Source organism: Alosa pseudoharengus, unplaced genomic scaffold (assembly GCF_046254945.1).
Source record: "Alosa pseudoharengus isolate Yale_2024_CS ecotype anadromous, Long Island Sound unplaced genomic scaffold, YU_APseudo_1.1 YU_APseudo_1.1_scf_6, whole genome shotgun sequence".
Taxonomy (NCBI): Eukaryota; Metazoa; Chordata; class Actinopteri; order Clupeiformes; family Clupeidae; genus Alosa; species Alosa pseudoharengus.
Window position 1 is genome coordinate 23,211,078 of NW_027468848.1, and position 13,372 is coordinate 23,224,449.

At 41.0% G+C, this 13,372-nt stretch overlaps 2 protein-coding genes across 3 annotated transcripts in view; one reads left to right on the top strand and one right to left on the bottom strand.

Annotated features, from left to right (window-relative positions):
* The window catches only part of LOC143105508 (tripartite motif-containing protein 16-like), a 175,893-nt gene that overhangs the window by 7,793 nt on the left and 154,728 nt on the right, over positions 1-13,372 (bottom strand). The window lies entirely within an intron of this gene.
* On the top strand, positions 838-11,382 carry gp1bb (glycoprotein Ib platelet subunit beta). 2 transcript variants are annotated; one of them, XM_076269483.1, is made up of 5 exons: positions 838-893; positions 5,472-5,601; positions 9,255-9,600; positions 10,023-10,170; positions 10,614-11,382. In XM_076269483.1, the coding sequence occupies exons 3-5, from the start codon at positions 9,257-9,259 to the stop codon at positions 10,755-10,757; spliced, it is 636 nt and encodes a 211-aa protein (XP_076125598.1). In that variant the 5' UTR covers positions 838-893; positions 5,472-5,601; positions 9,255-9,256; the 3' UTR covers positions 10,758-11,382. The 2 variants fall into 2 exon arrangements, with proteins under 2 accessions (XP_076125598.1, XP_076125597.1); XM_076269482.1 differs by lacking the exons at positions 838-893; positions 5,472-5,601 and adding an exon at positions 6,295-6,471.

Consider the following 13,372-nt stretch of genomic DNA (forward strand, 5'->3'; position numbering starts at 1 on the left):
CGCATACTTGCAAATCTTTGGGAGAGCTGACTGATTGTGATGTCCAGAGTTAAATATATACCTGCACTTTGAAGTATCTCTCTGCATCGGTTAAGCGCTCATCTTCCGATAGTTCGTCAAAGTGACGCTTCACTCTCCGTGCTCTAACATTTTCAAATGTACTCTGAACCCCCCATTTATTTGCGAGCGTCTGCGCTGTAGCCTTGGCCTGGTCAAAGGCACGCCGGTAGTCAGAAAGGACCTGTATAGAATTTTCCAGCAATTGCATTGCGGGGGTAGCGACGGGCCCCGGGAGGTCACGGGCCCTGGTGCGACTGCACTTGCTGCACCTACTATAGTTACGCCACTGTGTATCTGCCTTACAAGTTCAGCAAAAATATTATTTTTGCTTAAAATAGGTCTTGGGGTGAAAGTCTGTCTACACTGCGGGCAGCTGTAAATTCCCTTCTGATCTTCCTGGTCCCAGCAGCCTTTAATGCAGCCCATACAGTAACTATGTCCACAATGAAGAGTGACTGGATCCTTCAACAGATCAAGACAAATCGGGCATGTAAAAAGCTCCTGGTTACTCGGGACTGCTTCGGCCATTCTTCCAGCGCAACGCTCCAGAAAGTTTCATGTCGTGTTGTTTCGCTTGAACTTCGCAACTTCGAAATGACACTCGCAACTTTGAAATGACTTTCTATTGTGTGGTGGGCGTGTTCGTGCATGCAGTGAGTGTATGTAGGCAGGCTACTGGATCCTTCACCGCGTTTGCCATAATTCTTCTTTTGTAGGCTCCTGTACAACGATCCACGTGGTTTCATTACATTAAGAAGCGTTTCACTTGAACGTCATAACTTTGACTTACTTGCAACTTTGAAACGACTTCTTCGCGTGTGGTGGCCGTGTTCGTAAGTAGCCTATAGCTTACAGCTTACATGTCAAAGTCAAGGCCCGCGGGCCAGATCCGGCCCGCGAATGAATTATCTACGGCCCCCGGGATGCTATTTGCACGCACCAATACTCCATTCCCCACAATGCAACGGTAGCCCACGAACTCACTGCGGCGCCGCAAGTGGCCTCGGCTTCATTAGGCTATTCATCAGTATCAGAGAATGTCAGTATTCAGTCAGGGCAGATCTACTGGGCAGATGTCAACTTTCAGCTACCCCCCTCCCCAGTGTTGTGCCTGAACGAAAGTTCATGAACTCGTTCATATTTTGAGCGAACGTGAACTGAACGTACTGTATTACTGCCTGATGAACGTTACTGTGAACTCGTTCATTCTGGTGTCTGTGAACGGCACGCTCTTTCAGTTAGGGTGCCAGATTTCTACAGAGCCTTCCACGCGAAAACCCAGCATGCAGGTCACCATTTGTCAAACTATGGGCCGCGGTCCGCAATGTGGACAATGGTCTTCAGAGTGAAATTATTCCCGGGCCATCGTCTGATAATTTGCTGCGCAATTGATCAAGGAGCCGCGGACAGAAAAAGAAAACAAACATTTCTGCAATTAGTAGGAAATACTTGTTTGGTGTCATCAAACATAGAGGCATAGAATTAAGTCGTGGTATGAGCGTTTATTCAATGCATGCGTGTGCACGTTGCCTATTGGAAGGCTATTTAATTAAGACAAGACATTTAATAGAACGACGTGGATTTATGCAACTTCCATAAAAAACAGAGCACAGACTATATAAAACACTGTTTGGCATTAAGTATTAAAGTCAGACAAAAGCTATTAATTAGTCTCAGTTAAAGATAGTTAAAGATCTCCAGATCAGTGATTTACGCATGATCAGTGCATGATGCTTGCATGAGGGAAACATCCCAAAACAACAGCACCCATATAACTGCTGTTGTTTTGAGAAGTATTTCTCATGCAAGCATCATGCAACAATGCAAAAACAATGAAACTATTGTAGGCCTAATTATATTTTACATTAGTAAAGCAGTACTCTGATGTGCATGTTTTCACAAACTTTTGTGAACAATCTTAGGACTTTAAACATTGACTGTTTTGAAGTGCATGTATAGCAATATAGTATAAAAATAATAATAATTGTGATATCATTATGATAATTTGATGGGGGGTGGGAGGAGGGGGTGGGTTCATGTAGGTGGGCCCTATGACCCCAAAGTATGCCTTGACTGGGCCTCATGTCAAAGAAGTTTGAGAAAGGCTGATGTAGACGAAAAAGCAGCAAGGAGGCATCGTATGATCATTTAAACAAGTTTTATGACAAGGTCGGTGAGGATGGGAAAAATCGTACATTTCTGTGCAAACTTTGCCCGCACTTCAGTCACAGTCATTATTCATTTAATCATTAAATGAAATACAGTCTTGGTTCCATAGGTTACGTGCAGTCATTTTAATATGTTTTAATAAACATTAAACAGTCCGGCCCTCGGCTTGTAGCAAATTAGTTTTTTGGCCCTCTAATGTATTTGACTTTGACATCCCTGGCTTACAGCCTCCTGTTGACAGCAATTTATGCTTAAGCGTGAAGGTTTTTTGTTTGGTAGGCCTACTGTAGTGTACTGTAATGAAATATATCAGCCTAATTCAATTTCCACCATTCATGGAGGTAGTGTATTGATTCTGGAAGATATAAAAACTACGGTAGCCTTCTAGTGGAGATTTCATTTCAGGGGACAACGACGTCATAGTTTGTGGGCTTGGGAGAGGTCTCACAAGTAGGGTTGCCACATTTGATTTGTGAAAATCCGGGACCTCGTAATTGTATGCGGTTGATCTTAGGCTATATGGTGCATTGTCACTTTAAGGTAGCTCAGTCTAAGCTTTCTCATAAAACCCTTTTACCAGCTCTTGTAAGATATAAGGCTAATCCATAAAATCTAGACTTGTTTGTTTGTGCCACATTGATAACACAATATTAACAATACTATGCATAATATTAAGTTGTACAAGCAGTTATATGTTTCATATATTAAAAGGGGATACCAACAATGACACCTGGAGCCTGCCAGTCTCTCATTCTCTGGTGTGCACTCAAGATGAGTTTCCCAATTAATAAGAGTAAGTAACGTTCAAGTTAGATGCTGCTGCATGATCATCCTTGCATGTGACACAAAGTTGGTGCATTTTGACATCGTAAACATTCTCGAGGAGAGAAAAGCAGTTAGCAGTAAAGTTATTTATTGGCTACATTTTGGTACCCCCTCTGTACCTTGGTGCCCCTGTGCGTGATGCGCGTGGTGAATACAATTTGAAACATTTCCTATAGTTTCTTACCTATATTTGCCCTAATGCACTCGTTGACGCAGACACACGCACTCACATTGGACTCCTTTCCCTGATGCTGTTATATTAGCCTACAGAGCAACTAGGACATGCACGTGTAACTACAAAGTGGGGTCTGGGTCTGTGGTTGCGCGGCAGTTGCTAGGTAATAATGTAAACTGTATTTTTGCTGACAATAACCAAAAAGCATGCCTTTTATGTCTGTGTACTGTACATAGGCTACACGGGATTTGATGTAAACGATAAACACAACCAAGAACAAAACTGTTTTAAACTAGCAGAAATTATAATCAGAAGTTCATTTTCACCAAAAAACCTGGACAATTCGTGCCCTGGGAAATATTATTAATTATCCGGGACAGCCACTCAAAAAAGAGAACAATCCCGGGAAATCCAGTGCATGTGGCAACCCTACTCACAAGGTAGGCCTACCCTATCACACGGAGTCTCATAACAATTAACTGGAGAAAATAATATGTAATTCTCTAATTATTTGTGTGAAAGCCACACCATCTCAACGTCGAAGACACGCAAAGTAAATATCTGTTGATGTGGTAAATATCTGTAAATATTTGTTGAGGCTACAATAGGCTAGGCCTATTAACTTCTCTCTCCACTCAACCTCCCAGTAGCAACATCCAGACAGCATGAGCTTACACACAGAACTTGACCATACTTGACCATTTCACAGTATAATTAAGAAAATTATCAATTGAATGATTGCAGTCTCAAAGAGATTTTAGATAGCCTTAAAGGAACCGTATGTAAGAAATGTATTTCAATTAATCATAAAATGGCCCTGATATGTCACTAGACATTAAGAAATCATGTTCATTTCAAATACTTATATCACTGACAACAGTAGTCTGGCCAGGATATTGTCATTTAAAAAGTGAAGTTGCAGCCCTCAACTGATGTTGATGTTGTGTTTTGTCATGTCATGTTGTGTTTTGGCCTGATGCGCCACCCTCTACCTATCTACTAATTACAAAATCAGTAGTGTTTCGGCATCTGGGTTGGCAACCTCGAGTCAGGAGGGAGGGGGAGGGGATACACTGCTCTACAGTAATTTGGAAGTGATTGCAGTACCAGTTTTGGCCACAATCTTACATATGGTTCCTTTAAATAATGGTGTCGAGATTATTATAAACATGGGCTAGAGAGACTGCATCCCTGAGAGAGATTTGTTAAATGCCATGTTGTATCACATGGGCTATTAACGCAACGCAATGCAAGGCAATGGAAGAGTGGTGTGTGGCTTGCCTTATGGCAACTTGAAGACTATACATAACTCCACATAGCAAGGGGGGGAGGTGTATATTTCAGCTATTGGTGTAACATAAGAGAATGAATTGTTTTGAAATCTTCCACCATCTTGTGTTGTGTTGTCATGTTCCTCTCTCATCCAGAGAGAAGGAACATGAGAGCTCTGAGGAAGAGTCTCTTCCATTAGCCTACCTCTCATAGATCTTTTCATTTTACCAATCCTCAATCTTAATTAGTGTGTGGCATAAATTGTAAGCACAACACAGCAGTTGACAGACACTGACCCGCTTACACTCTTAACTACTTTAACAGTACATTTGTGACAGCTTCACTGATCACCCCCACTCTTGCAGCCAAAACCCAGGGTAGTGAATGTGGTCTGGTTTCTATTCGGCTGGAGGTCTATTCAACTTCATTACCAAGTGGGCCAGATAGGAAAACCACTGGGTCTTCGCTGGTCACCCAAAATTCGGTGTTGTCAAATAAAAAACAGTATCAGGGGACTGGATATATAACATTCACACCAAACTTCTGTCTTACTTCATATTTATTTTTAAAAATCAGTGAAGCATATCCTGACAAACAATAAGCAGCATTTTAATGCCTCAATCATCCTGAAAAAACAACAACAGCTTATACAAAAATCCAATGCGAAAGTATAGTAAGTTATTATATGCAGTATAAGGAAAGTGACCAACCATTTGCAGATATATTCATGACTTCCTCTTCACAGAAATTCTGTAGCTGAAACTGAAAAAAATCATACTTCTTCACATCCTCAAAAGAGTGTCTGCGGTTAACGTAGATGTGGAATAAGTCTTAAGACTTAGGTCATTGATGGAAAGGACCTATACTTTCCTGAAGTATAGTTTTGCTATTTCTCATTTTTGAATGTTTTTGAACTAAAAGAAAAAAACTTTCAGCACCTTTAACATGTGTTTTATTCCGCTGGTCTCAGACTGAATGTCTATCCACAGCCCTCATTGTATTGGCTGCATGGCATCACCACGGTCACCGGATCCCTCAGCAGATCCAGACAGACAGACAGACAGCACACCTTCAAAGATGTAACTGTCTTTAGAATTCCGGTATGTCTGTTTTATTTTCACATTTAGCCTACAAGTTCTGTACGCAGACAGTGTTCAGACAGTGGCCTCTTGACATTGCAGAATGTGCACAGAAGAGATAAGAGAGATGAAGAGGAGGAGAATGGCATAGAAATACCAAGCAGAGGGTGAGGGCCTATGTGTGCGTGATAAACTGACAAATAGACTGATAAACTGACAAATAAAGAGAGACTGTGTGTGTGTATGAGAGAGAGAGGGAGAAGAGAGAGTGATGGTATTTGACAGTGTGTGTGTGTGCATGTGCAAGAGAGAGGGGGGGGGGGTAAATAATTTAATATGATATATTCTTATATGTTTTTATACATTTTTATTTTCATTCAGACTATTGAGAAGTACGGAGTACAGTACAGTACGACATGTCTAAAATTAATTACATCCTAAATCAACATATGGATTGTATACAGAGACAATACGTGTCATGATGGAAACATGATCTTAAATCTTTTGTCTGTCTAAGCAACAGTAACAATGAGATGAAAACACTTTATTTCAGTTATTGTAGCCATGGCTTTCTCAACACCCTTCACAATTAGTCAAAATACTGTAAATGTGAAAGATAAATGAAAATGTTAGATTTTGTTATACAGTAAAAGAGTTTTCTGCATGCTTGTGCATGCTTGTATGCTACTGTGTGTGTGTGTGTGTGTGTGTGTGTGTGCGTGTGTGTTGGTGTTTTTGTGAGTGTGTATATTTCTGGGCAGAGTAGGTTTATCTGTGAGCACCAGCTATGTGCGTCACTCTGCTGTCTCTGCCATTGCACTTCCAGACTCAAACACTCACTCTCACACAGTCGCTTACAACATACAGGCGCAGCACACACTCCAGAGGAAGGTAAGAACTTGTTGGCACTCTAATCAAAATCAAGTTTAAAATAAAAAAATCATGGCAAATTCAGCCACCTTCCTACCTTTATTTAAGCGGGAAAAGGTTGGTACAGAGAATGACGCATAGTTAATGCCATAATGTTGTCGAACCTGATCATGTTTGCCCATTAATTAACACTAAGTAAACATCGAAACCTGGAGTGATTTTGAGTGGGGTCTAATTTAACAATAATAGATGGCGTGGGGTTTAGTTATGTGATGATAAATGGTATGTCGATAGAACCACTTTGTTCATGCATGAGGAGATTCATTTTGTACAAACAATCCAAGTTTATATTGTGGAAATAAGCAGCATATGAGAACTGTCTTGGTGTCCATGAGCAATGCTTCTAAGAAATGTATAGAAATTAAATACATCACATAACATGGTATGTTGTGAAAGCCAGAGGACATTAAATAAGATCATTTATAACATTGTCCTGCAGCTTACATTTCCTATCATTCCTTGTCTTTCTTTTATGTCTTTCTTTCTCTCCCTTTTCTCTTCTTTCTTTTATGTCTCTTTCTCTATCTACCTATTTGTCTGTCTTTCTGTCTGCTCCCTTCCTGCCATGCCCTGTTCATGTCTTTATCAGTCGCCTGCATGCTCGCTGTGTTCCCCTGTTTCCTGGTGTGTCTCAGTGGTACCGTGTGCCACCCATGGGCCTTGCCTCATACCACACGCACTCATCCTGCTATCAAATTGAACTCGTTAGCTAACGATGACAATGTGAAGAAGGAACCGTGTATACAGAACTTGTGAACTTGAGGCTTTCAGAAAATGTCCACTTTTAAATTGGCGTGAATATCACAAGGGGACAGGAGTGGGCTCTTGAGGTGAACACGGCCATTCTGTGTCATTTCATTGATATTTCTGTATATTATGCCAATGTAATCACTACCATTATATAGCATCTGTGCTTGGAATAAAATGAAAAACAGTTTCAAAGTATATGTTATGTGTTTAGGATCGTTTCACCTTTATGCAGATAGTACAGTTGAGAGTGACAGGAAATGTGTGTGTGAGAGAGAGAAGGGAGTAGGATTGGGAAATGACTGCCGTTCAGGATCGAACTGGGTCTTTGTAGACACATGGACCTGCATGGACCATCCTAGTTTGTTCAGCAAGAGGGGTATTGTAAGTTATTTCAGTAGGCTATTACCATTTCCATAGTACAGTTTTCAATATGGCAAGGCAATTTCATTTGAATACAAATGAAAGCACAAGGGAAAGAGTAAAATAATACAATGAATTGAGTCAGCAACTGAAGCAATCCGTTCACAAAGCGTAAAAACAGTTTTAGAAGACTGGTCTAATTTGCGCCACTAGGCCTATCACATGCAGTGTGCACCATCAAACCAGCTCAGTCTGCTCCATCTTAATGTGTCACGCAAAAGCTTCTGGAATGCAGTCTGTCAAGACCCAGCAGTTTTCACATATTACTATAATTGAATTTTAGTCTTGGATTTGATACAAACTCTGTGTTTATTGGAATTAAACATTATAAAGAGGTTAATCTTCACAAGAGTCAATGGTCAATAGCTAGTATGCATGTTGGACTATTGGTCATCAAGAGCTGGGTCTTCTATTGAAATGATATCAAGTCTTTATTAGTCACTGAAGTACATACAATCACATGATGACATGACTTCAGAATTGTATTATATTAAAGAATAACATGTAATTATGTCAGGGAATTTAACCCCAACATAATTATTTTCACAGTACTACTGCTCTTCATACCTCAGTATTATTGCACTGTAATACAATGTAGCTCTCTCATAACAAGTGCACTGTGAATTGAGGTGCTGTGAACACCTCTTTTATAAATCATGTATCAAACTGATAATTAGAAACAACTCTGCACATGCTGATTCCGTGAAATTAAAATCTATGTATTTAAGTATACAGTACAGTGCAACTGGAAAGTTTTCAGACCCTTCAGACTTTTATTTTTTTTAATAAATTTACACTCTAAACACCTGCTTTCTGTGGAGTATTGTGTGTAGATTGTTGACAAAAAGTAATTGAATGTGTTTAAAGATGAGCCTGAAACATAACAAAATGTGGAAAGCTTGAAAGGGTCTGAAAACTTTCCGGTTGAACTGCATCATGCTTCTCAGAGCACAATGGCTGAACTCCCTTTAGCAAGCACAAGGCGTTGAAAACTCTCCTCGAGCAGAACCCAGCTCACATAAAATGTGTGTGTGTGTTTGTGTGCACATTTCATTCTTTTATTGGGCAGCCTTGGCCCACTGGTTAGCACTCTGGACTTGTAACCGGAGGGTTGCCGGTTCGAGCCCCGACCAGTGGGCAGCGGCTGAAGTGCCCTTGAGCAAGGCACTTAACCCCTCACTGCTCCCCGAGCGCCGCCGTTGTAGCAGGCAGCTCACTGCGCCAGGATTAGTGTGTGCTTCACCTCACTGTGTGTTCACTGGGTGCTGTTTGTGTTTCACTAATTCACCGATTGTGTTAAATGCAGGGACCCTCGGGATCAAAAAAGTATATATACTTATACTATACCAATGATATAGCGTGATAATATTGTTAAAATAAATGGTGAGTTAATTTTTCGTGTGTACAGAGGTGACCAAGAAGCTAGCAATTCTTGTCCAAAAAGTATTGCTACACCACGATACTCAATATGTTGTCCAACAATGAGTCATTTTACGCCGTTGCATCGACACTGGATTTTAGGGTTCCCCCACCTGCCAAATCCCACTTTAACCACTGTGTGTGTGTGTGTGCAGGTATGGGGCTCCAGACAGGCTGTGTGATCATGTCCATGGTCTTCAGCATCATGACTGCTGCAAGTGCTGCTGTGGAGGCGTGTCCATCTCCATGTTCCTGCACCAGGAGCGTGGTCGACTGCAGTAGGCGTGGCCTCACCACCTCCAGCATGCCCACCTCCTTCCCCGCGGGCACCACAGAGCTTCGTCTCTATGACAACCGCCTGACTGCGCTGCCTGTCGGAGTGCTGGATGCACTAACTAGTCTGAGGAGCGTCTCGTTGCATGGCAACCCCTGGTCATGTGACTGCGGCATCCTCTACCTGCGAGGATGGCTTCTCAAGCAGAGGAACGATGGCCTAATAAGGTATGTGAACACGTGTAAACTGTGTGAGCTCAAATAGAATTTGAAGAAATGCTTCAAAACTGGCATGATGTCAAAATTCCTATGCTCTGTGTTGCCCAGATTATGATGACCAGCCACAGACGGGCCATCTCTCATGTATTACTACTTTGTAGTGGCTTTAGCGCGTTGAAACAACTTGAATCCTACAGAATCCTATACATAGCCCTTTACATTTTGATACAGAATGTTTTTAAGAGAGACTAAGCCGAAAAAGTGACAGACGAGAGGGGAGTCAGTTTAAAACTTTGAGGACTGACAAGCTGGTATCCCTCTTCTGTAGCTTGTTGTGCTAACCTGCAGTCTAATTCTTAAGGACTTCCTAAACTGTTGAGAGGTCATGAGCTGGTGGCTTACTCTCCCCTCTCCCTCTCTGTATTCACAAGGAACGTGAGCTGTAGTTCTCCCCCTGGCCTGCAGGGTACGCTGGTGGTGAATCTGGTGGAACATGACTTGCTCTCATCCTGCCGCTACTGGTTCTGCGACTTAGCTCTAGCATCCCAGATAAGTCTTATCGTCTTCATCATCATCCAGGTATGTGTAAAGGTGTGGCTAGTATATGTAAGTGTGCTGACACAGGAGCCGTGTTTTTAATATGGTTCTGTACTTACAATACCTATGAGTGCAAGTTGTGCACTCATATTAGGTATCGTAAGTACAGAAGTAGCCTATGTGAATTAGAACACAGTATGTGAAACACAGACAGGGTCTTGTCTTGCACACACAAGGCTTTGTTTATGTGCCAAGGCGCGCACGCATGTACAGTATGTGTGTTAATATCTTGGACACGCACACACACACTGTATGTGTATGAGTGTGAGTGAGAAGGAGTGAATATGTCTGTGAGTGTGTGGTGAATGTGTTTGTTTTCATATATGTTAGTCTGAGGATGGATAATGAGTGTGTGTGTGTGTGTGTGTGTGTGTGTGTGTGTGTGTGTGTATGCTTTCTTTCTGATATGTAATCCCTCTCCTCAGGCTCTTCTGTTGGCCTCTGTGATCTTCTTCCTCCGGCGCTTCGACCGCCTGTCCAAAGAGGCCCGACGGACTACAGAGGAAAGCATTGCCGGGGGAGACTCTGGTGGCAACGAATATGTCATGCTGAAAGACAGAAGCACTTGACGGGGTCTAGGAACATTCAATCATATCACAGATAGGTGGATTTGAGGGGATATTATATTAACATTTTATTCTTTTGCACCAGATCCACCTCAAATTAGTTGGTTACAATAACAGTTTTTTGCTCTGTACAAAGAGAGCCAGCCATCCAAACTGAGAGATCACTGATATATCTCATTTTGTCTTTATCGCTTAAGTGTTGAGTAAATTGATAAGTACGTAGAGTCAAATATAAAATTTCAGAGACTAAATTGCACGGTCATGATTACATGTTCAATGTGGTTACACATCTACATTTTACATACTGTACAGTCCACAATATTCAACAGGGACATTTTGTGACCACAGTGACCTCATAAAATTGGCGGCAACATACCTTTATGCCTGTTTCAGAGGCTAAATAATCTCCATGATTCCTTAAATCAACTATCTGAATGACCAAATTAGCATGAGCTGGGAGAAATGGGGTTATAGCTGTGGGACAACCAGATTTTCTTTTGCCTGTTTTACTTGGCCTTTTGCTGAAAAGACTTTATAACTGTAATGTGATGAGATGCGCATTCTCCTTTTATATAAAGTGTTTCTGTATATATATGTGGTTTGAAATAAACTACTATTTTGGTTTGAATGGATGTTACAGTTTATTTGACAAAAACTGCATATGGATGGGAGATATATAAGAGAAAGTCAGTCACATATTATAGATATTATTTTTCTTTATTTTCTTTTTGAATTTAATTTAATTCAATTTTTAAAAATCAAATGTGTGTGTGGGTGTATGTGTATGTGTGTGTGTGATGACAATGGGGAAACTGTGGGAATGAAAAGCAGACAGGTACTTAAAATAATGTCCTAGGGCTACATGAAACAAGCCCAAATAAAAATTATACACAATTCACCTTATTCAAGCGGCGGCCATTGTGTAAACCAGGGGTCTCCCACAGGTACCAGTAGCTCCCTGTTTCTAAGTAGCTCTCCAAAAGGTTTGAGGACGATGTTAATAAATCTGATAGTCACTTGGGAAACATGTTAAAATTCCTATGAAATCAAACTCACAGTCTACAAAGAGAGAAGGTAAATGAGTTGAAAGTAGGGCTGTCAAACGGTTATTTTTTTTCTTAATCGCAATTAATCGCTGAATTTCTATAGTTAATCGCACATATTTTATCAGAATTACAATTCTATTATTTTGCATTTCAGAACTTTCCAGAAGTCCATACTAACCATGTAAAGCAATGAATGCAAAGAAAGTCACTTTATGAATTAACTTTAAGACATATTTGATTATTTCAAATCAAATTTAAAAAGATGTGCAGCGGGCCTGAGGCAACACAATGTCTTCTTCAGAAATATAGCTGAATAAACTGAAATAAATGCAAAACATGAAGGACACATGATAAAGGGCACAACAACCTAAAAATACTCCATATGCTCATTATCTTTGAGTTCAGTTGAAAATAAGGAAGTTTTCATATTGAGAAATATGCAAGTGCATGTGCAAAATGTAGCCCAGGCCTACAGCACGTTTCAATGAAGTGCATAACAAACAGAAATAGCCTAGTCCATCTCCATTAACAATGTTCAGTTAAGTTAACTAGTTCAGTTGAAAACATGTAACAGTGTAGGAGTGTAAACAATGGTTAGCTCGTAGAGCAGGAGTCGGCAAATAACTTTGGCCACGAGCCAGTATTTTTCTTAGCCCATAGTTGACGGGCCAGAGTATTAGGGGTTTGCACGGCGTGTCATCAGATCTGGACGTCACCATATTGGAGATACTCGCCTCATTAGAAAGCATTAGGCACTGAAGTAAATCCCTAACATCCATGGACGGATTATGAACTTTCGGGCCCCTGCCTAGATGTATTAAGGGCCCCCCACTATTTGTCGTACATGTTGGAGGTGGGGGGGGGGGGGGGGGGGCATTTTTAATTAGTTTGATGTGATTTCCTTCTGGTGCATTTTGGGGATGGCCAATACTTTAATTCAATCAGATTCATAGCCCACATCCTGATGTGTTGATATTGAGGCAATGATTCCATGCAAAGGCTTGGGCTTCAGGGCCCCCTGGGCCCCTGGGCCCGGTAGGCCTGTGCAGTAATCCATCCCTGCTAACATCGTTAAGGAAAATGGTTAATTATTGCCGTGTTTAAGTTGTACCAATAGGTCAGACCGAGAAAAACATCTGGAGTAGGTATCGACTTCCAAAAGTTATTAAAAACCAGGGAGGAAGGAGAATAATGCCAGAATAATGCAGCTGGGTTACCGCCCAGAACTTGACGTCCGTGCAAACCCCTAATAAGCTAAGCCTACTATTAAATGCAGCTCCGGTGGATGGTCTATTAGTCCACACACGCATCCACCTGGAGAATGGATAAAATAAACCATGTATGGGCCCATTGATGGTATACTTGAATAATTAATTTCTCTTGATGAACTCTGTTTTATCTCCCCTTTCAATATTGTAAATAGTAAATGTGGGCACTACTAGGCACAATCATTTTGACATTGATGGACAGTTTAACACAGAGCCTGACTTATTCTAATTGATTCTTTGGATAAAGTCTATCTTACTTTTATTCTTAAATAGGCTACCTGGTTGACCCATCTCCTGACAATGT

Coding starts and splice junctions, on each gene's coding strand:
- gp1bb (XM_076269483.1), top strand. CDS start 9,257: ATGGGGCTCCAGACAGGCTGTGTGATCATGTCCATGGTCTTCAGCATC. Junction 9,601..10,022: donor AGGAACGATGGCCTAATAAG/GTATGTGAACAC, acceptor TGTATTCACAAG/GAACGTGAGCTGTAGTTCTC. Junction 10,171..10,613: donor TCGTCTTCATCATCATCCAG/GTATGTGTAAAG, acceptor CCCTCTCCTCAG/GCTCTTCTGTTGGCCTCTGT.